The 27,261-nt window shown below is 39.5% G+C and overlaps 2 protein-coding genes across 2 annotated transcripts; both read left to right on the top strand.

Moving 5' to 3' along the window:
• The first annotated feature begins 1,446 nt into the window (after nt 1–1,446).
• Nucleotides 1,447–13,888, top strand: LOC119732205 (sphingosine-1-phosphate lyase 1-like). Its single transcript, XM_038205637.1, has 15 exons — nt 1,447–1,789; nt 2,743–2,890; nt 3,315–3,382; nt 3,890–4,040; nt 4,574–4,653; nt 6,126–6,254; nt 6,785–6,873; nt 7,510–7,618; nt 8,008–8,106; nt 8,953–9,099; nt 9,582–9,702; nt 10,774–10,891; nt 11,377–11,523; nt 12,359–12,479; nt 13,061–13,888. The coding sequence occupies exons 1-15, from the start codon at nt 1,724–1,726 to the stop codon at nt 13,187–13,189; spliced, it is 1,722 nt and encodes a 573-aa protein (XP_038061565.1). The 5' UTR covers nt 1,447–1,723; the 3' UTR covers nt 13,190–13,888.
• A 4,856-nt stretch (nt 13,889–18,744) lies between these two features.
• Nucleotides 18,745–23,612, top strand: LOC119732580 (hematopoietic prostaglandin D synthase-like). The gene is made up of 5 exons (XM_038206149.1): nt 18,745–19,083; nt 19,968–20,060; nt 20,337–20,452; nt 21,756–21,860; nt 23,172–23,612. Exons 1-5 carry the CDS (start codon nt 18,951–18,953, stop codon nt 23,334–23,336), a joined length of 612 nt encoding a protein of 203 aa, XP_038062077.1. The 5' UTR covers nt 18,745–18,950; the 3' UTR covers nt 23,337–23,612.
• The last annotated feature ends 3,649 nt before the right edge of the window (nt 23,613–27,261 follow it).

Raw genomic sequence — 27,261 nt, 5'->3', positions numbered from 1 at the left:
CAGCTGATAGTCGTCAGTTACTAGTGACAAAAAGTAGCGAAGTTGTCAAGGACCAGGCATGGGGTTAGACGCGAATCAAGTCTAGTCATGATGCATGCCGGGGTTGACGTGGTAAAGATTGACACCGACAGCTGGCTTCAACGTGAGACTAGTTTGCTCCCCCCATCCCATCCCAAGACTAGACTGGCTTAGTCTCTCCACTTATATTTGTTTCACACTGAAGAAATCAGAGTTGATCCCTAAGCTTTAAAGAAAAACAACGGCAGTATTTAACCCACATTCGACGCAAATTACACAATCATTCAGCTGTTCACTTATTTGTCAGTTTGAGCCGAGTTTAACGGTATTGTTGAACTTGAGGGCGTCGTGCGCAGTTAGTATGGGAAGAAGTGAAGAAACAAATCTCAGGACTCAGCAAAAGAGGGCGCCATCCAAACAAAGCTTCAAACTCAGTTGGTGTGGGAACTCAGCTACCTTCGTGCTTTATTACTGCCTCAGGCATATTTAGAGGCGCATCCTGGCTTGAAAAAAAAAGAAATTAAAACTCTGATTTAACAAAGGCAGACATTATTTAGGAAGGAACACTCCACTAAAAAAGAAGTTTCTCCAGTAGGACTTTCCCAAGATCCCCTAAAAATAAGCAGTTTCAGCAAAGCGGAAGGGGACGGAGCGAAACTTATTTCTGCCCAAATGGAGTTCGATGATTTAAAAGAAAGATTTAAAAGTATTTCTGCTGGTAGATATGGATTATTCTTAATTAGGCAGTCTTAAAAATAAAACGGAGATGGAGGGGTCTATTCCTTCCTCCATGGAGCGATGCAGAGCAGTAAATCGGTAAAAAAAAAAATTCCCGTATTTATATCATGGAGGAATAAGAACACATAGAGTATTTTGAGGGCCGTGAACTTGAGGATTTGTAAAAAAAAAAAAAAAAAGGACGGTTGGAAGCCATGCAGACGACTGCAAGCTCGTATATGTGTGAAATTTGGATGAATTTAGGCCCTAAAAATTTGCAATGGAGAGTATGTGTCCCTAAAATTATATCCATGGGCTTCAGGACTGCTTTTAGGGGTGATCATGATCTTTGGATGGACTTTTCTCCCAAAAGTCATGGGATAGTAGAACAAAAATTGAACAGAAAATGAAAGATGATGAACTAAGCCTTAATTTGATATTTGCTCGAACACCTCGGAGAGTTGTGAGTATTTTCAATACTTTTGGGAAGTGGACTTACCACTAAGGTACTTATTGGTCTGCACCCGGTGGGTTTTTTTTCACAGACATAATATGTCTGTGGATGGTTTTTTTGGGTCCATCTGTTTGACATAGCGCCCTCTTACGTTACAAATGGAATTCCTCGTCTGATACCTTTGTAAAAGTGACAAAACACATTGATAACTTCTACATACCGTCTGGGTACCCGCTTTAGAAAAGTTTATTGACCTACATGGCGAAGTGCGTTGGGGTCATGGGCCATTGGTTGCGAAAGCAATATATCCGCAAAAGCAATTGTATTCGTATTTTCTGTAGAAATTTATTGTGTGCCGACTGCCAGCACAGCGTGCAATTATGACGAATTAAGGTCATTGAAATCATTTTGCAATACCGTGATCGATGTTACTGGCAATTACCACTTTGAGTTAGTTTTATCTCAGGAATTTGTGCTTTAGTTTACTTCAGTATTCTTGGACTGTTTTGGCCGCGCCGGCGTTGTCAAAAAACAATGGGAGACAGTGAATCGGGCAGTTTCTCAACAGCAAATATTGAAGAGCAATTCTGGGAATATGCGGTGAGTAGTGAGTGTAGACAAGGTAACAGATACAAACATATAAAATATGGAGACAGTGCTATAAAGTGTTATGTTGAAGTTGTCTGATTTCTTTCTGTTTTTCTTCTTTCAGAACAAGAAGGTGGCACATCCTTTGTTATCCCCATTCTGTGGCCACTTTGCTGGACTCCCTCCTCTCCGTTCATCGGGCCACTCACCAGTCTTCACAATTTTTGATAAATGGATTTTTTTCTTGCGGAGCCATTTCACATATTGTAACTCCCTCCTGTTATCTTACCTGTATGCATTCTTTAGCCATGTAGTCGGCTGTTGTAGAATGTTTCGTTTGCGTGAAAAATGAGGAGAAATATGTCCACTTTGTCCGTCGCACCAAAAAAAGGTTGAACCTGACGACTGCCATATTTTCAGTTATTGTTAAAGTATAGGACCAAGACTAGCATAGGCCAGTCTTGGTCCTCGAAGTATAATTACTTAGGCAGTAAAACATCCGTTATGCACGGAGGGCACCAGACTAGTAAACAGAGATATCCATCATCATGTTTAAACTTTGTTGGTGCATTGGACAAAGTGGACATATTTCTCGTCATTTTCATGCAAAGAAAACATTCTACAACAGCCGACTACACAGCTAAAGAATGCATACAGGTAAGACAACAACATGAGAGAGTAACAACATGTGAAAAGGCCCCGAAGGACAAACCTCCATTTCAACAAAATTGTGAAAATTTTTGCGAGACTGAATGCTGTGGCCATATTTTTGGAGGGAGTCCAGCAAAGTGGCCAAAGAATGGGGCTAGTCCTTTGATATGGCTTAATGAGCCCACTGTTGAGTTGCATGTAGGTCTACTTGAATCCCTAACATATTGTCAAAAGTTGTCTCTACCTTCCCAGCAAAACCTGGAAATGGAAAAACTGTACACATTTTAAAATTAAAGTTTTTCATTTTCTTTTAGGAGGTCGCCAAGCTGCACCTGAACGATGCCCGCGTGAAGATCAACGACGTTTGCTCCAATGTAGAACCATGGCAACTGATTGCAGTCTCAATTGGTGTCACGATTGTTTTAGCGTGGCTGTACAATTGGATGAGACACCCTCTACTCAGTGAGCACAGAGTCACTTTCTGTCGATTTATTTAGGCTTTTTTTTAACCAGTTCACGTCGGATGGCGAGGCCGGAAATATAAGGGTGTGCTACCCGCAGATGACGGCCTGAACCCGTCTGGCATTGATTCGTAAAAAACAATCACACGTCTGAGTCCGGTCAATGTCAAACTCCACATATTAAACAAAAAATGACGAGAACGTGTCAAATTTTGGCAAAAGATTTTCTTGTCTTAGAGTTGTGTATTTTTCAAATGACAATAATTTTTTTTTGATATTATTCAACCCTTGTGCTAATACATAATTATTTATCGACACTTTGAATGACATACTTCTTATATTTTTCTTTTTTTCTAAATCTAAACATTTATCCTAAAAGTAATAAAAAAAATCATTTATTGGATTAATTTTTTCAACATTTGCAGCGATACCTGAGCGAGTCAAGATGTCATTCTTCAAGACTTTCCGCAGCCTGCCGTTCATCAAACAAAAAGTATGTTCAAAAGTTCCAATTCCTTGGCACACCCCCCCCCCCATACAGTTCTCCAACATACTACATGTATTAACAAAAATGACAGCAACAAAAGGCCACAAAAAACCAAAATACATGAATTTTTAAATGACTCAATTAAAAAAAAGAAAATTGACCAATTGCCTCAGGTGAAAAGATTCAATTTTTGGCCTTTGAGAAAAATCCTTCTAAAATCGAAACCTCAGGCCCTCTACTTGATTCATATGTTTCAGGCCAATCCAGTCGGTAACCAGTTTGCATCATTTTTTTTTATTTCTCCGTAGAAATTTTCTGTGAGAAAAAAAAAATTGACTAAATTATGATTCAAGCTCTTGAGTTCATAATTTCTTTAAGGGCGGAGAAGTACAGTGGCTTTGATAATACAGCACAGCATCAAACAAAATAAGTGGTCCAGGTTTCACAGCTAGAATCGTTCAAATTTTCTCATCATCTGTGTTGAAACTGTGATTTTTTTCAATTTCATTCCAGATCCAGAAAGAGATAGTCAAATCCAAGGAGGCCGTATTTCACAGCTTGAATTGCATGAAAGCCGGAGAGATGTACTTGAGATCCCTCCCCAAGAAAGGGATGGCGGAGAGCAGTGTGCTCAGGAGGATCAAGAACAGCTACCATGCTATGGGTAGGTCTGGGGCACGTTTTGGAAGTTGTAACCAATGACTGGCTCAAGTATCTTTCTTGGCGATGTAGTTGTGAAGTGAGCAGGCCTGAATCGTTAACCTATCGCGGTAGAATCGCGTCAACGCAGCAGGCCTGAATTATTAACCTATCGCGGTAAAATCACGTCAACACAGCTTGTGAAATATTGTCCAATTATATGATGTACAAATGGACGCGGGACACGCAAAATCTGAGACAAACACATTTTAAAGAGGGTAAATGATAGATGTTTTGGTGGTGACGGTGGTGAGTTTGATGCTTGTGATGATGAGAAGGGGTTGATAATGGTAAAGATGGTGGTGAGTGGGAGAGATTGGTATGGGTGGAAATACTTGTAGGAGGTGGTGACGCTGTGATGGGCATGACGTTGTAGATGAACAGAAGGACAATGGGGATTTTGGTGATATGGGAGTGATGATGGTGATGATGATGATGTCGTAATCAGTGTTTTACGAACATCTGTTGACGATTTCACATCTGGTTCCTGTTGTTCAGATGAGATTGACTGGAGGAAAGGCAAAGTTTCTGGCTGTGTCTACGGGGGAACCGAGGAACTGTCGTCTCTTTGCGCAAAGGTAAGATTTATTGTTTTGTAACTGTAATTTCACAACTCGGATTGTTAATAATTTGATGGACATGTACAGGGTGAGTCATAAAAGCGGAACCCAAACCCCCAAAATAATATTTCATATTGAAAAAAAAAAAGGAGTACCAAAAATAATAATAACTGGAAAACCAATCTCATAAGCTACTTCTAGATGAAAAAAAATTACTGAAATTGCTCAATCCGTTCAAAGAATATCACCATTTAAACACAAAACCTCTTTCGTCCAAAAAGAAAAGCAATTCCAGTCATTATTATTTTTGGTGCTACATAATTTTTAAAATATGAAATGTATTTTTTTGTGGTTTCGGTTCCGTTTTTTTTTTTTACTCATCCTTTATGTTGATATGTTTCTACACCAGTTGCCACAGCGGTGAAATAACTAAATAAATATCTGTAGGAGAAGTTTGGTATTTTAATTTACGGATTTCAAATACGGATTTTGCATTTTAAAGATAGTGATGCTAATAAAACTTAAACTGGGCCATTTTCCTGAAGTTGCGTAACAATTACCCTTGAAAAGTATTGTTAATCAGATAAGAAAACTATGCTTATCCTTAAGCGTATTTAACAATATAGAGTTTTAATGCTCGAGAGTAAAACAAGATTTGTACAGTTGAAGCGTAATATTTTGAAAGCAAACGAATAAGCTAGCTGGTCATTCAGATTTAACATTGTCTGTGAAACGGCAAGTACTAGCAGAAAAAAGAATCGTGTAAAAAGACGTGACGTGAAATTGAAACAGTTTATTGTGTCGTCTTTCCTTTTTAGATTCTACTTCAAAATAAACACCATACCAGCATATTGTATGTATAGGACTAGTTCTGCATGTTGGGAAACCACCATGTATGCCATACACCAAGGGTCAAAGTTCAAGTGTTCCAAAAATAAACATTTCTGAAGGAAGAAAAAACATCATTGTTTTTCTTGTCATATCTTTGTCGGTAAAAGGTTGCACAAATGGACCATACGCCAAGTGGTCTAAAGTTCGTTGTCATTTCACCTGTATTTCATGTGATGTAAAATTTCTTCACCAAAATAACCCATCTATGCTAAAAGTGTTTTGAAAAGAGATGGTTTCAAATTTATTTTGGATCTTGCACTTTCACAAATGCGTTTATTTTGAGTAGGAAATTTGCACATACTGTACAATGAGAGTAAAGAAATTGAGAGTATTGAAGGATCCACAGGATGAGTGTTGAAGATTTTACTTCCTGACAGGAAATTGTTCAGGATAAATTTTTATTCAATCTTCCTGATAATTTACAAAGACCATTACAGTTTGCTATAAGTCATTGTCTTTGATTAAAATGCCATTTTACAGAAAAAAAATAACAGTTAATAATTAAAAAATAAATTAAAAAATGAAGAACCATCAAAAGAGGTTGTTCATGTGAGGCAAAGATACAAGAAGTTTTAGTGTTTTTCATTCTTTTTTTGAAGGTATATAAAGATTTTGCCTGGAGCAACCCACTTCACCCCGACGTGTTCCCCAGCGTGCGACGCATGGAGGGAGAAGTTGTCGCCATGTGCTTATCCATGTTCAATGGAGGGCCAGATTCATGTGGAGCTGTAAGTTATACCTGTTAAGGGGCCATTTCAGTTTTACTATTTGAATATCTCATGTAATTTCAGTGACTAGATACACATGTGTTTATCCATGTTCAACGGCGAATCAGATTCATGGGGAGCTGTATTGTTGTACCTGTTCAGGGGCCATTTTTAATTATTTATCATTCAATCTGAATATTCCATGTTATTTCAGTGACAGATTATGAATATTTTTCATGACACATGATTTAGATACTACATGTACTTTCAGTTATTTCCCAATATCCATTTGACTATCGGTTGTGAATGACCCCTTCCTGCCTGTCAATCAACCCAGTGCACATTGACCAATCAGATCATGACTTTTGGTCAGGTGACCACAGTTGCTCAGTTAAACTGAAGATGGGCGGGGCTTATGTCCAAATCCGGAGCAGTCCATTTCACAATTTGACCCCATCCGATATATCCGCTGTGTATATTGAAGAGCTTGTTATAAATATTTTGATAGATTTTTACAAATTGTTTTCTCTTTTTTTTTTTTTGGATCCAAGATGACTTCAGGAGGAACAGAAAGTATCTTGATGGCATGTCTGGCATGCAGGGAACGAGCCAGGGAAAGAGGAATAGAATTTCCAGAAATGTACGTAAACACAAGGGAGAAATAACCCCCCCCCCCCCCCATAAAAAGAAAAACATAAATTCATAACTGTAGTATCTTTGCTGTTCTATTGTCTTGAGTGCGTGCTTGATCAGAACTTGCTCCTGCATTGTTCATTTGTTTGCCCTCTTTTTTTTATCCCAAAAATACATTTTCCTGTAAACGTTTTTAACTACATGTATTTAAAGTCAAATATTTGTCAGTGTTTTGAAAACAGTGAAATTGTCATTTGGAAAGTACAGGAAACACTGGTACATCCCATTGTTAAGGTTGACCTAATCTGGTACTTCCTGTGTTGATTTTAGGAATGAATCACAGGCAAACAATAAGTGATTTATCTCTGCTGGGGTTTGGATTTCAGAAGAAAAAAAATCAATCTACTAGGCCACACAGGGCTCAAGAAATATCCAAAAAATCCCACATTCCAAAACAGGGTTCAAATTGAAGAGAATCTTACGAACATGAATAAAGTCTGACAATCCTTCAATCCTGCTTCAGTCATTTTGCTCACATCTCCTTCCCGTTATAATTGCAACTTTTATTAAAGCAAAGTGTTTTTTAACTCAAAAATGTCATTATTATTGAGGTTTGATATATTTTTAACTTTTTCTTTTTCAGCCTAGCCCCAGTTAGTGTGCACGCAGCCTTTGACAAGGCTGCTCACTACTTCCGCATGAGGCTGGTCCACATCCCACTGGATAAGAAAACCCAAACAGTTAATGTCAAGGTGAGTCTGGATACCATACTTACAGACTCCTTAAATTTTGTTTTGTTTATTTTATGACTTGCTTTTATTTTATTCAGAAAATACAGCAAAATTATGATTTTTGATTATATTCTGAGAGATAAGTCCAGTTCTTCAATGGTTATGGTGCTTGACCCATGTGCGAACATGGTGCTTGTGTTCTTAAGCAAGACACTTTACTACAATAGCCTCTCTCCAGCCAGGAGTAGAAGTTGCTACCTGTGAGGATAGAGACTATATTACACAGATCTGGGTCGCAGTAAAATGGTCTCATGGCCTAATGAACAGGGGTAATAATTTTGAAGCGCTTTTGAGACCTACCTTTGGTGGAAAGCACTATATAAGCAGCATTTTTAAAAAAATTTCCTCAGGCGATGAAGCGAGCGATCAGCAGCAGAACCTGTATGCTCGTAGGATCAGCGCCTTCATTTCCTTTCGGAGTCTTTGACGATATTGAGGCAATAGCCAAGGTGAGAGTCATGTCTTTCAACCATTGAAATAAATAGTTTCTCAGGTAACAGAACCTTTGTGCAGTACAACAGCATCTGTCTTTTTACTTGAGCAATTCCATATATGTGTGTATGACATTGTCCAGTGCAAATATTGCTGACGCAAAATTGAGGTAAATTTGGACCAAATAATGATAAAACTCACTACAATTTGGAGCATTCGATTCACCTTGCTGGAGCGTCAACTGTAAATTAAATATTAGGTTTTGCCCTAAGTGAACTTTTTTCTCTATTTTATTCTCAGTATTGTCCCAGAGCTTTTTTGAGAAAAGAAAAGAAAAATCACAGGTTTGTCTTGTCAGGGTTCGAACCCCTAATCTCCTGCTCACAAGTGCTGGTGTCTTAACCACCGAAATTGCCAGGGCTGGCCGGCCAGTTCCAATCTGGGCCCAATTTCATAGAGCTGCTTAAGAAGAAAATTTGCTTAAGCACGAAAAAACATTGCTTAGCAAAATTAGGTTACCGGCCAAAACTCCATGTGATGTACATTGCTTGTGACTGGTATTTAGCTGTTGTTTACTAAGCATAACAATCGCATGGAGTTTTGACCGGTAACCTGATTTTATTAAGCAAGACGTTTTTGTGCTTAAGCAAATTTTGTGCTTAAGCAGCTCTATGAAATAGGCCCCTGATGTAGCAGCAGGTCACTGTCATCATTATCTGTATACGGTGTAATTTGTGTCAGGGAAGTGTAAACGTAATATTAGGTCTTGCCCTTCACGATATAATTTTATGAACTTACATCGGCGAAGGAGTAAAAGTATTATTTGAGGTCTACCCCAGATGTTGATTTCTTTTTTCTCCTAGCTTGGAGAGAAGTATGACATCCCAGTCCACACTGACGCCTGTCTGGGCGGATTCCTGATCCCATTCATGGATAAAGCTGGCTTCCCTGTACCTCTGTTTGATTTCCGATTGAAAGGAGTCACCAGCATATCTGCAGACACCCACAAGGTATTAAACAAGCTTTTTGGGGGGAGGGGAGGGGGAGGGGGGAGGTTCCAGACTAAATTCAAAGCTTAAACAACCCCACCCATGTGGTTGTCTCCTTATGTGGAGTTCCAACTTCCTATTCTAACATAGTGTGTATTTCAAGCAAAATTTGACCGAGCATGTCTGTTTTTTGTGTGTGTTTGATTGGAACCCTGCCTTTGACAAATCTAGGTGCCTAGTGGACAATGGTAAGATTTATTGGTTTAAAAGTGAGAGATGTTCTTCACCGACTTAAAACTTATTTTAAAAGCAATCCATACTCACTGCTGTCCAAGAGTTTGCTAAAAAAATCCACAAGCTTACTCAGGTGGGACTCAAATCCACGACCTCTTGCTTGCTGCGTTCGGAATCTGATAAAGCAGGGGTACCAAAATCAGTCAATAAATATTGATTGATTGGTTTGTGAAATCATCGTTTTTGATAGATCTCATTTTTTTTCCCAGTATGGATTTGCCCCGAAAGGCTCCTCGGTGATTCTCTACAGTAACATGGAGTTGCGTCGTCGTCAGTTCTTTGTTGCTCCTGACTGGCAGGGTGGCATCTATGCATCACCATCCATAGCAGGTAGGTAAAATTCTGGCTCGAGTCACAGGACCGATGAATGATAACAAAGGAATTCCTTTGACTTGTAAATGGATGACTTGTGATGACGTGATTTTATTTATTTAGCGGTTTACTGTTCGAAGGTAGCCCAATCAATAGTCATGGGGCTAGACGTTGTTATGGTTTGATATGTGATAGCCCGCCGTCGGCCACAAGAGGGCGTTATCACGACCAACCAATATCACCCACGAACCCGTCAGGAACAACGTCTAGGAAAATTTGTAAAATCTCCTTCTGAAAAGTGGGGGAAACTAGTACGCATGCGCGACTTCTGCAGGCAATTATGGTCCATTTTCAGTCCCGAACTACACACCACAAAAGAGCTGACCAATGAAGTTGCACAAAAGTCTTGCTGCATCTTTTATACTACTGGAAGCAATTTAAGTCTTTGGTTCGGAACTACAATGTAGTGTTTTGAATGCACGCTGCATATATTATGCCAAACAGGTTGGCACATTACACAACCGATACAAATTTCCCTAGACGTTGTTCCTGACGGGCTCGTGGGTGATAGTGGTTGTTCGTGATAACGCCCTCACGCAGCGGCAGGTTATCGCAGCGGCTGGTTATTGCGGCGGCAGGTTATTGCGTATCAAACCATAACAACGTCTAGCCCCATGACTACCCAATCAGTGGTCAAAGAACCATGGGCATCGTGAGGTGGGGGGGGGGGGGCAAGGGAAAAGCAAAAAAAAAAAAAAGGAAGAAAAAATAAGAAAAAAAGAAAGAGGCGCAAAGACAAAGTGGTGTAAATGTAATGAGTTGGGGGGGGGGGGCAAAATGTCCCTGCCCCCCTCTAAAACTAATAAATCGAGAATGTGTTGAGAAATACAAGCATTTTTTGGCAAAAAAAATTGTTCCCCCCTCTAGAAAAAAATCCTGGCAACGTCCATGCAAAGAACTGTTCTACCTGATCACTCCCCAAACTCTTGCTTTTAAACTGTCGAGTCCATTCAGAGCTGGGAGGGGTAACCGATCAGTGATCATTGTTGGTCTGACTTGTATTCAATATTTGTCGGTCCTCCTTTTCAGGCAGTCGTCCTGGCGCTATCATTGCAGCCTGTTGGGCCACCATGGTCCATATGGGAGAGGCTGGCTACATCGACAGTACACGGAAGATCATCCAGACAACTAGGAATATGCTGACAGAGTAAGACAACACAATTATTTGACTTCTTAAACCTCCGACTTGAACTTGTGATTGAAATATTATCAGTATTTTTTATGCCACTGTTTGAAGAAGTGTGCTCTCATCATTTAGTATAATGTTTGAGTTAAATTTCTGTTATAATGTTAACGTTAGTTAAAAATATGATCTTGGGAAAAAAGTAAAAGTTATTTCTACTTGGCAGACTCTGATAATTTAATTTAACTTACAGGCTGGTTCTCCACATGTACTCTTTGGATAAAAAGTGCATCTAAATTTATCTTAGAAAGTTGATAAAAATTACAACTACTGTATGAAGATGATCCTTTTGATGTTTAACTTGTTCAAGTCGTAAGCAACTTGAAATTTGATAGTAAATTTGTTAAATATGAATGTAAGTTGTATTATTTATTTATAAAAGACGAAGCAGTTTAAAATACAGAGAGGGTTTACTTTCCAACAAAATTCCTTTTTTTTTTTTTTTATAGACTGAAGAAAATCAAAGGTATCTTTGTAATTGGTGATCCCAAAGTCAGCGTGATCGCACTGGGATCCAACGACTTTGACATCTATCGTCTGTTTGGTGGACTGACCAAAAAGGGCTGGAGCCTGAATAACTTACAGTTCCCTCCGAGGTAAGTCTTGGACAGATTGTTGGATTATCAAGAACTTAAAAGTTGAGCAGTTTACGACATTTGCTGTTCATGCATTTTGTTCATTTCCAAATATAACACCACTCAAAATCAAAAAGAAGAATGTTCAAAAACTAACCTGTTGAAGTTTAAGCTCAGTGGATACTACACTTTTGCAGAAAACAGTAAAACAAAAAAACGTGCACAACCTTTGGATCATGGAGCACGATTTCATCATTATAACTCTTTATTCCAACGCTCAGTCAACTAACTGATCAGTGAAAATCACCTACATACATTGATTTGTTCTAAATGACAGCAAATCAGACGGAACAATTTTAGGGAGTGTTTAGTACCAGTACGATCTTTAATCCAAGTAAGATTTTTGCTGGTAATTCAGCAGGTTACTTTTGGGGTACATGAAAATGATCCTGTAGAGCAGTTGTTTGACCTGTCTATATTCATTCTATTCATTCATAAAGCTTTAACAAGCTCTACAATTGTGTTTAACCCATTAGTATCTGTACTACATTGTACTACATTGTATAACATTGTATAACATTGTATTACATTGTATTACATTGTATTACATTGTATTTATTCCCTAATGAGCACATAAAACCATAGCTTGCTCAGGCAGTTTGGGGCGTTACGTGGAGTAACAGGCAGGGCAGTTTGGGGTGATACAGTGACTTATCGGTTTAATTTTCTAATGATGTTACTCTGTGAAACTGCTTTTAGCTGATTTTTTTCCGGACTTTTTTTGTTGACATTTTTAGATGATGAAAACTGAGATTATTTCTCACTTGGTTTATGCATTCCATTTTTTTCCCCGCAGTTTCCACATGTGCGTGACCCTGCGACACACCTTCCATGGCGTGGCTGAGGAGTTTGTCAAGGACGTCAAGAATCTCACTGCCGAGTTGTTGAACGACCCAACAGCGAAATGCCAGGGCTCGGTAAGAACTCCTCATTTTTGTGTTCTTTCCATAAAAAGAAGACATTTTCATAGTTTGAAAAGGAGGAACTTTTCATTGTCTTCTCTGACATTGTATATCTTGCGACGAGTCTGATTGCTATGTAATGCAATTGCTCTCCGTCGCACCGATAGTAAAGTACTCCCCCCCCCCAACAGTTACAGAGAGATTTAGGAGGGACTCAAACGCATTGCCGTCACACACCTGCTGCTCACACGAAGACGCTGCGGCCTTGGGCAGATTCAGATGAAATTTAATTGCGCTCAAACCATCACTTGCCTACAGTGTGTCCCGCACAAAGCATCTACTCTTGATTTAGTTGGCCATGGGGCCCCACTTCAGAGGAGCAGGAAAATTGCTTGGTAAATTTACGTGCTAAGCATGAATCAGCTGGGAAGCAATTGTAATCCTATTCACATTCCATGGCAGTTTGACTGGTATCCTGTATTTGCTAAGCAAACATTTTCCACGCTTAGAAGATTTCTGTGCTTAGAAACTCTACGAAACGTAGTAGTGTATAATTGGGTTTTTCAATCCAACTGAAAAACTTTATTTCCCAACAGGCGTCGATCTATGGGAGCTCCCAGAGTATTCCAGATCGTAGCATCGTGGCTGATGTGGCAAAGTCATTCTGGGATGCCTGCTACAGCACAGAGGACCTGAAGACCGTCACTAATGGCGTCCACGCCTGAGAAGTCTCATGGGATGTTATACAGACTGGGCCGTGTCTGAATCAAGTCTTGGCTTATGGCCGGAAATAACACACCCACCTATGGAAGCCACTGGCTAGTGGCTGCTGCCACATCCCATAGACTCCTGTGTAATTGCTGGCCATAGCCAGGTGATACGGACACGGTCTACGGCTACGTCCAAATTACGTGGCTACGGCTACTAGTTATACATTTGCCTATGGAAGCGGCTAAATCCACTTCCCATAGACACGCATGTATTACTGCAAGCCATAGCCATTAAGGTGATCCATGGTGTGTACCAAATTTTCAGGCATTATCTAATTGTTAAAAAGCAATAGTCTTACTGCGATCCAAAATGTGAGTCTCCTGTAGAAATATGTTCACGGCTAATATAAACCAAAAAGTATTGAAATTAATAGAGAAGCTGTCCATTTCCACAATTAAATATAATTGTCAATGATTTTTAAAATGGTGCGTGGCAAGCTACCCGTCGACCCTAGAAAATGCAAAGTGGATAGCGACATGTTTGTGAGGTCACATGACCAGGCAAACTTATGACCTATCTGCTTCCCTGGACGCCAGTTTGTATTCCTCGGAATGCACCGAGACGATAACCAATATAGTATTTTATTGCATTAGGTTCATGTGGATCATGTGTAGTACATTCTAATTGTTTCTGAATACAATTTGTTTTTAAAATTGGGTGACTGCTGTGTATGGTGTTTTAATGGTGGTTTTACTTCTGTAAATAGCAGCTGCTGTACTGGATTCGAACCAGCATACCAAAGAACCTGCCACAAGCTGAGTGACTGAGTGATTTAGTAAGCCAGTAAGCAGCGCTCGAGTGGTTCATTCATCTTCACTTGTAGAAAGCAGGTCACATCCTTAAAGCCAGAGTCCATCATTTGCAGCTATCCAAAAAGTAAATGGCGTAATTATTGTTGAAAAACATACTTGGTTGAAAGTTAGTAAGGGGACTAACTCCCTGTGAAATTATTCTTTCTGGCAAGCTGTCATTTTGAAGAAATCAACAAAAGAAGGCCTTTCCAAAGGTGCTTCTTAAGAAGCACCGTAGGAAATTCATATTAGTAGTGTGTTTTGTTATTCGGCGAAACGCGCGCAAGCATTGGCACTACTCACACGCACGCGCGGTTGCTATAATTCATCGGATCAGAGCGCGCCATCGCGTAGCTGCAATCGGCTCAGTGAGAACGTGTCTCAGACGCTGAATTCAGGCCCAATTCAAAACATGATTCCGCAACTTTTGATTTGAAATCGAGATCCTAGAATGTTGTTTTCTTCGAAATATACAGCTAAAGCTGAGCTGAAACTTCATCAGGTTAGTTGTTCAGCACCCTTCTAGATCTTGAGCACTTTTGTTGCTTCAAACGAACAAAATGCACAAATTACAAATGATGGACTATACCTTTAACCCCCACATTGGTAGTGTCTCTTCACTTTCATGCCCAGGCGCACAGAAAGTACTTTGGTCATGCCAGAAGTACAACCCTCATTCCCGAATCACCCACAAAATGTAAGAAATCGTCATATGCAACATGAATGGAAATTGACTAGGTACAAGCTGTATTCTCAGTGAGTGACCCCCGTTTGCTATTTCCCAGGTTGGCAGCCATTGCTAATGTTGCTGTAGTATCGTGATTTTGGGCGTAGTCCTTTGCTGCATGGCGTATACAGGTTTACAGCTTCTGACTAGCCAACACGGGGCTGGATAGCTCAGTTGGTAGAGCATCGGTACGGTATTCCGGAGGTCGCAGGTTCCAACCCCGCTTCGGTCAATTTCTTTAGTCACTTTTATAGTTTATAAAAATGTAATATTGAAGGGTTCAGTACTCTAGGCCCAAGCCACATTAATGTTATGTGGGGCTTGATATGCCATCCTAAATAGGCACCTTCGGATTGCAGACAAGTGTTGGATTTGGGGCGTTTGATTGCTACGCCAGGCAAAAATATTGCGGGAGAAAGTCTTTAATTAATCTAAACGTCAATCAGAAAAATATTCAATCAGTTTTGTGTGTCTTCTTTTCGAGGGAGCTAAAATTTCAATTTCGAGACGATCTCAACCGTCCAAGTGATATTCTGTGTTGGAGAAATAAATCCTGCAATTGCCCAATTGCAGGCTTTTATTTCAAATTGTAAATAACATATTGGCAGTATTTAATGTGTGTGTCTCCTCTTCTTTCATACCTCAGATTTCAGACAAAAATCTCAGACTCCGCTTACCATCCCTGTAAAAGTAAATAAATTACCAAAATCCATGTGTTGCATATTATATAAAAGAAAAATGTTTCAGGTAGGCTGGGCCTGTGTATTACATCGGAGGATTAAAATGCTTGGTTCATTTTTTTCACAATTTATTTGAGTGCACGGATATTTTGCTTACCATTGTTTGATCATTAGAGTTTTGCATAATTGTATTTGAAAAAAGTATTTTATCGTGGTTGTATGTATAATTTAATTATCTGTTGCATTGTTTAGGTAAGATATAATTATGGCCAGTACAATGGAGGTGACTTAATTCTTGTGTGAACTGATACAACTTTGAACTGTTTATGTGATATGTCTGCAATAGGTTTTTTTTCCGTCTTAAATGACAGAATGTTCATGGTTTTACTTGATACAGGGCTAGTCAAAAGAAGCGGAACCCAAACCCCAAAAGATATATTTCATATTTAAAGAAATATGTAGCACCAAAAATGATAATTATTGGCCAATTTCATAAGCAACTTTTAGATGGAAAAAATACTGAAATTGCTCAATCTGTTTAAAGAATATCACCATTTAAACGCAATGACCCTAAAACCTGTTTCGTCCAAAAAAGCAATTCATTGTGTATTCTGACTGTTTGCAACAACAAAGACAATGACACAGAATACCTTCAAAAAGACTTTGTTGAATATATGTAACTTTTAAACTGAGGTTTTATCGCTGGTGATGTTTGAAGACAATTGTGACGATGATTCTTGCAATCACATTTTTGGATGAAAAAGGTTTCAGGGTCATTGTATTTAAATGGTGGTATTCTTTGAACGGATTAAACAATTTCAGTATTTTTTTTTCATCTAAAAGTAGCTTGTGAAATTGGCTTTCCAGTCATTATTATTTTTTGTGCTAAATATTTTTTTAAATATGAAATATATATTTTTTTTGACTCACTGTATGTACTCATGTTATTTTTTATGGAAATCAGATTGCTTTTTCTTATTCAAATATGTTTTATGACAAATTCTGGTACGATTTATAATTCTTCGTCCAAACATTGAAAATAGAATGACAGTTAACCACACTACATTCTTTGTCAACGACTGTCCTTTTTTCTCTTGTATCAAAGTAAATGTAAACTTTTAAGTTTCGGATAAATTATGTACTTTCCCTAGCACTGCACAAAATTGATATTCCTGTGGCCTCTTCCATATTGATTGAAAGAGCCTGCACGTGTCATTCAAGTCTGTCATTATCAGCCTGTTGTTCTTTGATTGGTGTAGAAATATGTTAATCATGCATATTCAAATTAGGCTGAATAAGCCACACCTTTATAGTCAGGCATGCAACTTTTCCTCGGATCAGCTGATTTCCTCTTTTTTTACTTCCCATGTGTGCCATTGAAAATAGAAAAACACTGTACAAAATCTGGGACAAATTTGAATTTTCTTCTTTTTTGTGATTTCCCAGTTGCATGCCTGTATAGTTTGTTCATTTGTTTTCAGTCACGATAACATGACCAGCTCTTATCCAATCAGAATAGCTGGGCTTTTTATTTCTTAAACAGTTTTGGTTATTGTGTACTTGCAGTGCGCTAAACGGTTGAAGCAATTTAGAAATACATGTAATTGTGAAGATTTTACCTATATACATGTACATGTACACATCCAATTTTATAATGTCAAATTCCTAACGCACAGTTCGTACGTAAAGGTGATATTTATCAATGCAATTAAAGTTTCTCTGTGATGAGGCTATACTAATTGATGAGGTGAGTAAACACATGATAATTACGTCTTAATTAAAATTATGTATTAGCACTGTTTCCCCAGAAGATTGTGTTCTCTAGAGTTTTTATTTGCAGTATTCGTTTGGATAATGCCTTGGTCAACTTTGTATCAGCTTCGAAGCTTCAAAGCGGTAACTGTCAGCAGAGTCTATTGTGCCCAATCGCAGAAGAAAAAATGCGAGCATGGTATTTAGAATATTTACCACATTTTTTTTTTATTAACGAGGAGGCCATTTTCGATCGTGTTGCCTGAATCTATTATATACATTTTAAATTGTAGAATGGGATGGTTCCAGACTATTTTGTGATTGGAGTGCGTTCCAAGCCTATCACAATTTTACATTTTTCATCAGAGCCAAAACTGGTATGAATTTGTGATGAACATTGCTTTCATTTCGACTCACACATTCCAAAAATGAAGCGTTTACCTCGTTTTCAATTCAATATGGCCGACTCGTGGATAATTTGTTGGTAGCGACATAGTAAAACCCTGCTCAGATTTCGTTTGTAATTTTTGTGCGCGGCCGCAATCACGAGTCAATTTTTGTGTGTCCCGATTGTGTGCAACTTGAGAAAAAAAGCGGTGTAAAGATTCTGGAGGTACGTACATACATAAATAAATTACTATAAGCTAGTCGTCGACCGTGACTGAAGAGTCCTAAATATTTTTTTTGCTAAATTCTCGATATTCGGAGAGTTATAGGACAGTCAAGTGCTGTTGTTCATGATGTCAAAAATTAATTGAACCAATGATTATCGATTGCAACTAGACGGAGCCTTGTTTAGTTGCTCGAAATAACGTTACTATTCTTCCTATCGCCGTCTCGCATCCCTACCTCCACCCCCACCACCACCACCACCACCACCAAAAATGACCCCGGACAGACAACACACAACATTCAAGAAGGCAATAGACGAATTGTTTCAAACTTTGCACTTTCTTGAAGAAAAAAACAGTGTTCATCCGTACGTACCTCGACTACAACCGGTGCGCTAAGTACCGCCCAAGCGCATGTTATGTGCGATTACGTAATCGTGTTTGCCCTGTCACGAACTGTAATACGTAGCCGGGTTTTTTACGCATGATGTAAGTGTATTGCAAACATTGAAATGCTTTTATGTCTTTTTGCGTAAGTTATTAATGTTTAAGCAAACATTGAAAGGGCGTGGGCGCATATTTCCACGGTGATGGCGTTTCTGTGCATGCTTTTTTTGGGGTAATAATTCGACAACAAAATAGGCTACAAACATGACCGATTTCATAATTCTAGGTTATGGGGGGGGGAATATTAAAAAGGAAAGTTTGTTGGAAAGTCATTCCCCCACTACATAGGCACAGCGCCTTACTACCCATTCTCAAAACAGACTATTCAGTTTATCTCTGACCTGCAAGATTTTTTTGGTCATAAGGGGATCACAGGGGTTATTTTTACCACAAAATCTTGCACAAACTTGTGTTCCTGTTTAAATGCCGGTATCGGTACGTACGTGCGACTAGAGGCATGTTTAGTCTTTGTAACTAATTGGGTACCATTTACTTAACTGGTAACCACCTGCAGCAAGTGTAGGAAGTGTGCACCTGCATTGCTTTACATACATATTTTGTACATGTACAAAATTACATACAAATTACAAGCCTAAGTATGCTAAGGTTGAAGTTCAAGAGTGCTTAAAACTTTTGTGCAGTTTCAGTTCGCAAAATTACCTCACATTTCCTAGTTCAGCAGTGCAAAAGGGTCTCAAAATCTAAGCATGCCGACGTACAAGCTGACGTACTTCAACGCCAGAGGTCTGGCCGAGTTGGCCCGGCTGATGTTCGCCGAGAAAGGAGTCGAGTACGAAGACGTTCGCATTGAACGAGAACAGTGGCCAGATGTGAAACCAAGTGAGGTTTTACATTCGTTTAATTAGAGAAATACCAGGGTAGAATGTAATATCTGGACACTCTTTCACCATATATAATCTCAGTGATAATCGGTCATAATAACTATGCAGAAAAACATGATTTTGGGAGTGAGTAACATTTATATTGGTGAGATTTACTGAGAACATTTTCACGACTAGTATTATATTTTGTGTAGCCTACAGAATCATTACCCCCAGAACTATGGGTATTACGACTAATACCCATAGTTCTAGGGGTACAGAATCATTGCGCTGGAATAATAATAATAATATAGTGCTTATATAGCACTTTATACTAAAGGTCTCAAAGCGCTTCACAATTAATGCCTGGCCTGGGAGTGGAAGGCAGATTTTTGTGGGCGGGAAGAAAACAAATATGGGGTGTTTTAGTTGTAAAGTATAATCCAACATGGAAAAAATGTTGCAACCTGACGCTACTTTCGAAACAGAAAAATAAACATTTTTTTTCGCTTATCTTGTTCCTCAGAGAGTATACTTTCATGTGAGAACTGTAAGGAGTATGTTGATAAAGTCTTTAAGGAGATTTGTAGGCGAATGTGTGGCCAACTTAGTGAATTTGTACATGTCACCCGTAGGTTGAGGGCTTCAACATGCAGTGACATGTAAAAATTCACTAAGTTGGCCACACATTCGCCTACAAATCTCTCTTAAAGACTTTGTCAACATATTCCTTAACAGTTCTCACATGAAAGTACACTCTCTGAGGTGCAAGATAAGCAAACAAATTGTCTTTTTTTCTGCTTCGAAAGTAGTGTCAGGATTCAACATTCTTTCCAAGGGAACTTCAGTCCTGTATTCAATGTTATTATTAGGTAACTTTCTCATGACGTATTTTGTTTGTAGCCACGCCGCTTGGCCAGCTGCCAATGCTAGAGGTCGATGACCGTTGTATTCCTCAGAGCAAAGCCTTCTGTCGCTACCTGGCTAGAGAGTTTGGTAGGTATTGTGCATTGTTAAAATGTCCGGCTTAGTTGAGATCAATCAAAAATCTGGGGGGGGGCATAGCTATCCTCATTTCTATCATGTTTACTTGCGGTCAATCTGGTGCCAACATTTGAGTTTCTACGTGTACTTTTGAAATTTTGCTGACGTATTTTTACACCAAATAATGTTTCCTTTTGTGACTGACCCCCTCTCCTTATTGAATTGAAAACTGTCTCTCCTCTTGTCATCTTAGACAAACCCTGTTCTCTTTCATTTGTTCTCATGTAGGTTTCTACGGCTCTTCCAGCTACGAGACCGCATGCGTTGACGTTGTAACCGAAACCATCGACGATCTGTTGCAAGGACTGAGGCGGTTTATGATAGAACCGGATGAGGCCATCAAGGCAAGAAGGCTGAAATTGTGATCTCAATTTAAAATGCATCTCTTTCTTCTCGGTATTCCCCTTCCTTCTGTACTGCAGGCTTAGTGTCACAATTAGGGCTGTGCATCGGAACCGGGTACCTGAGTACGCGGCCGCTGACGTCAGAAACCGGTTCCAGATTATGGGATCCAGTTCCCGTAACCAACGTTACAAACGACTTAGTAACTTCTCAGACAATGACAAAAAAAGGTTTTGAATGTAATTTCTGGGGGATTTTAAAAATGAAAACCAGGCTACGTGGGAAAACTAAACATATTTCATGTTTATGAAATGTTGCAGTAATTACACCCTAAAGCTATAAGCTCGCTGTGTCCTGCTGTATTGACACACAGATGTGGTAGTATTATTGTGCGGACCTTTATAACCATCTCATGAACAGCAAGTTTCTGAGATTTGAATTTTGGGGTTAGGTTTCTTTAACAGGTATCTGTGTTTTGGTGTGTTCTTTTTCAACTGGGTACCCGGTTCCCGAAATCTGTATTCAATTATTTCATAAATTCAACACATTAGTTGCTGTAACACCCCAAACCGCCTTGCCTTTAAAGGGAATATACATCATTTGCTTTTGCTGTAATTTTCAGAAATGGATGGAATTGGGGGGTTGGAAATATAAAGCAAATATAGTTACACTGACTTTTTGGAGGTTTTGGGTTCGAAAATGCTATAAAAACCAAGAAAAACGATCATTTTCCTGTAGTCTGGTTCCCTGACTCCATATAAGACGAAACAGAGCAGTTTACATACATTGGGGAATTGTAAGGTCAGGGAACCAGTCTAGCTGGTTCGTACCCGTTCATAGGTTTGTAATTGATTGCAAACAAGTGCAATGGTCAATTGGGGCCAGTATTTGAAAAAAAGCCAGTTGTTTCCAACGCTGATCAGCCGATCAGCGTTGGAAATTGATACAAAAATACCACTTTTCTTGAAAATGACAGTATACCAGGTGCCATAATTTTACAGGATGCTTTAGACTGTCATTTACCAACATCCTATTAAGGTATTTCGCAAAAACTTGGTAGTTTTATTTTTCGATGTTTGCAAATGTTGTATATTCCCTTTAACTCCCTGTACCGCCCCAAATCGCCCCAGACATGTATGGTTGTATGAATTCATCAAGGAGAATCTAATACAAGTGCTTACAGATCAAATGTTCAGCATTTCTTCCCTCATCTTGGATGCTATAGGTGTGGAATTATAATCCTAATGACTGGTTATGAAGTACATGTATAAAGTGTAACAGTCTGTTTTTCTGCTCTTCTTTTAGGAAAAGAAAAAGACTGAATATTTCTCGGAGGAGGGCCAGGGACCCACTAGTGTGAAGCGGCTTGTCAAGCTTCTCGGGGAGCAGGATTACTTCGTTGAAAACAAGGTACATTTACCCTGGATTTTTTTTTTCATCAAAAATCTTCGAAAAGATTTTCAGGAGCAGCCATACTTGAAAAGCCTAGGTGATCATGTTCGGATGATAGATTGCTCTTTGTGAAATGCAAAGAGGGGCCTCGTAGCCGAGTGGTTAGATTGTGGAGCTACGGAGTGGAAGGTTGGCGGTTCGAATCCCATTCGGACCAAAAACTGGAAAACTCTCTCTGACAACCCAACAGTAAAATGGGTACCTGATTTGTTCAAGGAAGGTAAGACGGCGAGAGGAGAGGACTGGGCACCGCCACTCATATACCGCGCCCAAGACACAGTGGACCTCTAACATCCCACTGCCCCTACGGCCAATAATGGCTATGGGTACCTTTACCTACATTAAGGGTTTGCCCTCAGAAACAAATTTTGAAGGATGCATTACCCTAAATAATGGGAACTGGGGAGTCAGGTCAGTGACGTGGTACTTTGTTTCAACTCCATGTACCGGGTTCAAATCCTATAAAGGTTGCCACGTGGACTGGATTTCACTCCAACTCCATATTCCATGGGTTTTCACCACAGTTTTTATTATGGGTTATTTTTCCAGCCTCAAAACTGATCATTTTTTTCATCATCGACACTCATCTTGTTTTGATGTAAGGATAAGGGGCGTAAGTATACATAAGATGTACATCTGTATCATGAACAGCGCCCCTAGTGTCATGTGGTGTCCAGCCCCCCCCCCCCCCATTTTTTTGATGTTTGCCATCCCCCATCCAACCCCCCCCCCCCCCAGTCCCCGGCACAGAGTTATGCCACTGAGTTTGAGCTCGTTATCTTCAGCGCGCGTTTGGCACTTCTGTGGATTCTTTGAAAACTGGTAATAAGTAATAATTGTAATAAAATCTTCACCCACCTTTAATGTTTAAGGCCAAAAAAAAAATACTCGGTCTCTGGTCAGGGCGCGCGTTGATTTTAATCATGCGCGTCAACCTTTTTTTTTTCTTCAATTTAACACGGAAGCTACAACCCTCTATTGCCGCGCCTCCTCAAATGTTTGTACCAAGGAGCACCAAGGAATGGGAAAATTGCACCAAAGCAAATGATAAAGGGCACCAAGGCAAATTATGGAGGACACCAATGTATAATGAGGACACAAAAAAGCAAAATAGTACCCACTTTGTCTGTACAATACAAGCTTGAAAAATAAAGGCAACCAACAAAAAAACACACACACACCGCGTCGCCACATGGATTCCGGAACTTCGGTCTGACCAGAGACCGACTATTTTTTTGTTTTGGCCTAACCTATGTTGTTTTTTTTCAGATATCCTTGGCGGATTTCTGCATGCTGATTGGCGGAGACTGGTACCTGCATGCCAATGAAAAAGCCTTGGACGACTTCCCGACCTTGGTCGCTCACCGCAATCGGGTCATGGAACGACCGAACATCGCCAAGTGGCTAGAGGTCCGCCCAAAGACGGAATTCTAAGATGGGACGTCGAGGTGCCCGCCCAACAACTCCTAAAACTGGTTGTATTCATTAGAGAAATCACTCACTGAATAATTATCAATTACAGATGATGTGACGTTTGTTGACAAAACTGTGTTGTGGTTGTGCTATGCCAACATTTTTTGGACAAAAGTATCGGACGTGTTCGCCTTGTGCGTCACTGTTAATTCTGATACATAAGTATTGCTTTACTATGTACAGGGTGGTGCAAAAAGAAGGAAACCCACTTTTGACAGGAATTTTAACCTACCTACTTAACTTATTTGAACTGTTTTTTTTTTATAATCTAGTGAAGTATAGCTCTTCAACCATACAATCGCAAGAATAGTGTTATTATGCTAATTTGAATACAAGTCACCAAACTCACTGTTGTCCAAGTTTAAGTTCAGTGTAGTGTTTTTGTCTTCAATGGAGCTCTGGAGCTCAGTTGAGCGGATGGAATAAAGCCGTCCGTGGACAAATAGGTTTGGCACATGACATTTTTAAACTACCATATCTCAAGAGACAAAATATGCATTTGCAATCATTTTTTTCGTCACTTATGTTTAAAGATAATATGTTAATACCATTGAATTGAATTTTGAAATATGCTCAACAAGTAAGTGAAAATTGCTGTCAAAAAGTGGGTTTCCTTCTTTTTGCACCGCCCTGTAGTACAACAATACAGAAACCCCTTTTGCATCAGTTTTGCTGATAAGCGAATAAGGTCACATCATCTGTAAGCATTTCTGTATAAGCCTAGTTGGATATTAGCCGACTCGCGCTGGTAGTGAAACACATCAGGCTCAAATTCAATGTGTGATACAAACTTAAGACAAAATTCAGCGAGACACACAGTAGAACAATCCACATGATTTCTAAAAAGTTACATTTTTTTCAGATGTGAAGCAGTATCATAAACACGATGTGGGTTTTTCTGTATTCCTTTAGCTGGTAAGTGCTTTTCAGTTGATAGTTAAGATGGACTGTAACATATAAGGCAAAATAAAAAAAAAACATGTTACGCGTCCTGCCTCTTTGACAAAAAGGAAGGAGGAGGCCCTTTTTTTTTTTTTTTTTTTTTCCAAAATGGCCGCCCGACACATTTTTCAAGACAACGCGGCCGGGCTATTTTTCAAGATGGTTACCAGCTTTTTTCAAAATGGCCGCCACTTGGACTCATTGACTATTTCCACAGCTTTATACACGGTATAAAAGTCTAAAAATACGATTTCTTTCGTCAGAGATCGTTAAAATTTATCAATTTTTGTCTTTAAAAAAAAAAAAAAAAAAAAAAAAAAAAAGGAGGCGGCCTCTAAAAAGGAAGCGGGCGGGGACGCTAAACATGTTTTTTTTTTTACTTCGCCTAATATGAAGTTAGATGAAAAGTAAAAAAGATTCTAAAGAATGTTTTGAGGGATCTTGGTTCCAAAATATCATTGAAAGTGTGTTCCTGATCTGTGAGGACAGGTTAGATCTACCACAAATTGGTGCGGTTTATGTGACCATTAAGGCCAGTCTTTTCTGTTATTTTTGTACTTAAACTAGATGTAAAATATCAGAAAACTTGTCCTGATTCAAGTCGGCGTTTCTCCAGCTAGCAGTACAGATACCTCGCGATATGTGAACGTGTACACATTATCAACTAAGAGTTTGTAATTTTTCGAATGGAACTGAATGGGTTAATGGACTTTTGAAACGTGGACTTGATGCCAGAGTTGTTTGGCAAAGTCTAGTCTCAAATGTAGGCAATCAAAAGATTTGCGACAACGGCTGTGCTTTGTCACTTCTTGTTTCCATACTGGACTATTGGACTGATAACAATTACCTTGCTTGATTATTTGATAATTCCACACTGGTGACTTTACCGCTATTGGACTGATAACAATTACATTGCTTGATTATTTGATAACACGGCTACCAGGCTTTGCCACGGCTACTTTTCGTGAACAACTCGTGAACAATGGACCGATCCAGTAAGCCCCGCCCACTGCGCACGTGGGCAAATTAACACGTGCTCCTCTCCAATGCCACTCTGCATTTTCCTGCCGCGCGCATCATACGCACGTGCACGCATGTCGGACTTTTGTGCTCGCACGTCATACATAAATCGCGGCTGTGATTGGTCAGAATACCAAGGGGTGGAGCTTACTGGATAGGTCCATTTGTGAACACATACACACCTACTTTTTGTGCTTTATAGTATAGCGGTGATGATGATGCTCGTTTGTGTAATGAGGTGAAAAAAAGGGGGAGGGGTTCCAGGGGCCACTCCCTTGTGATCCCTTTCAGAATTTTGAGGATGCAAAAGAGAGCTTCCATAGTTTGAAGGCCTCCATCCCAAGTTAAATGAGGCCTCTCCAAGTGTATTCTGTGGAATATCCCCTTGCACAGCAAAGGTCTATGATATATGCGAGCAGATTCGGCGATTAATTTTGCAAAACAGGACCGCGTCATGACCTCGAGATTCTGACCATTCAGTGGGCACCTTGTATCGGGTCTTATGTAACCCATTGTTGTTTTACAAAAACATGTCAGCCATATTAACCAATCAACAGCTTAGCGGCCAAATTTCTGATCGAAATGACGTCCACGTGATTCTGATTGACTGGCGCGCAAGGGCGTTTCCCGGGGGGGGGGGGGCAACGGGATCCATCCCCCCCCCCCCCCCCCCAATTTGGTTAAAGTGGTCAGAAAATTTAATTGCCTCATATCACACCGCAGAGCATTTAGAATCAAAAAAATTTTTTTGGTTGAGCGGGCCCTGAACCCCACGCCATAATTTTTTGGACCCACGTTTTGGGGGACCAAATAATTCCCCCCCCCCCAAAAAAAAAATTAATTAAAAATTGTGTTCTGGATCCGCCCTTGCTGGCATGCAGGGTCGCATAAAATTTGCATTTTTTTAATGCTGAGATATATCAGACATTGCATATGGAGAGGGCACAACGGGTAACCTACCCTCAGCGCACCACCCCCTGCAAATTGGACCCAGTTATTACGCCACTTGTCTTGTGATGTATATCTTGAGTTTGGACATTGTGAATAGCAATAAGTCAATTCAAACTGTTTGAAAGAAAGGTATTTTACAGAGATTTCTTCATGAAGATCAAGTGTATTCATTTCTGCTCAAATGATTAGAGTTCAATACTTGAAATATATTTTTACAAATTCTGTAAAGACTTGTAATTGAAATTTGTAAATCAGCTTGCATATTCTTATTTTATTTGCAGGAAATCACTCCTGAAATATACTTCTTTTTGTTAATCCAGTTTAATACAGGTGTATTATCTTATTAATTTATCCTACAGATGGTTAATGTATCAACATATGCCCTGATTTAATATCTTCAGCTGCTTTTTTAGCCATTTTTGTACGGCTCTGGCTTTCCATAGCCATCGCTAGATGTAACTTCAATGACTTGCACAACCATCTTTTAGGCCCCCCCAAAAAGTCTCCGGTTTCTGGTATGGAGCTTGCCCAAAAAGTGGTGCGGCGACGCGGGTTTTTTTTTTTTTTTAGCTGATTTTTTTTGCTTCAAATTTCGGCTGATGACTGCAAATGGTGCCCGACTAAACTTAGTGCAAATATATGGGAGTCGAGAGAGGCCACATAAAGCTTATTCTCGACCATAACCCAATCTAAAAACACGTTAAAATTGTGCAGCAGCAGGATTCCAGTCAAACCAGTGAGTTTGGCGGTTTTGAGACATCATCTTTCATTGAAAAAAAAAAACCTTTTTCATTTTGCCGACGCGCATGGCTACGGCGACGCGTGCGCATACCAGAAACCGGAGACTTTTTTTTTGCCTTATGAACCTAGACTGCAGTTTCGTAAAGTTTAAACACAATTGTAGACTTGATTACGTCAGGTAATTTAATAACAATTTGCCAACTTTTAATCATTTTGATTACAAAACAACCCA

This window comes from Patiria miniata, unplaced genomic scaffold, assembly GCF_015706575.1.
Source record: "Patiria miniata isolate m_02_andy unplaced genomic scaffold, ASM1570657v1 HiC_scaffold_24, whole genome shotgun sequence".
Lineage (NCBI taxonomy): Eukaryota > Metazoa > Echinodermata > Asteroidea > Valvatida > Asterinidae > Patiria > Patiria miniata.
This window is presented reverse-complemented; position numbering and strand designations above follow the sequence as displayed.

Coding starts and splice junctions, on each gene's coding strand:
- LOC119732205 (XM_038205637.1), top strand. CDS start 1,724: ATGGGAGACAGTGAATCGGGCAGTTTCTCAACAGCAAATATTGAAGAG. Junction 1,790..2,742: donor AGCAATTCTGGGAATATGCG/GTGAGTAGTGAG, acceptor ATTTTCTTTTAG/GAGGTCGCCAAGCTGCACCT. Junction 8,107..8,952: donor ATATTGAGGCAATAGCCAAG/GTGAGAGTCATG, acceptor TTTTTCTCCTAG/CTTGGAGAGAAGTATGACAT.
- LOC119732580 (XM_038206149.1), top strand. CDS start 18,951: ATGCCGACGTACAAGCTGACGTACTTCAACGCCAGAGGTCTGGCCGAG. Junction 20,061..20,336: donor CTACCTGGCTAGAGAGTTTG/GTAGGTATTGTG, acceptor GTTCTCATGTAG/GTTTCTACGGCTCTTCCAGC. Junction 21,861..23,171: donor ATTACTTCGTTGAAAACAAG/GTACATTTACCC, acceptor GTTTTTTTTCAG/ATATCCTTGGCGGATTTCTG.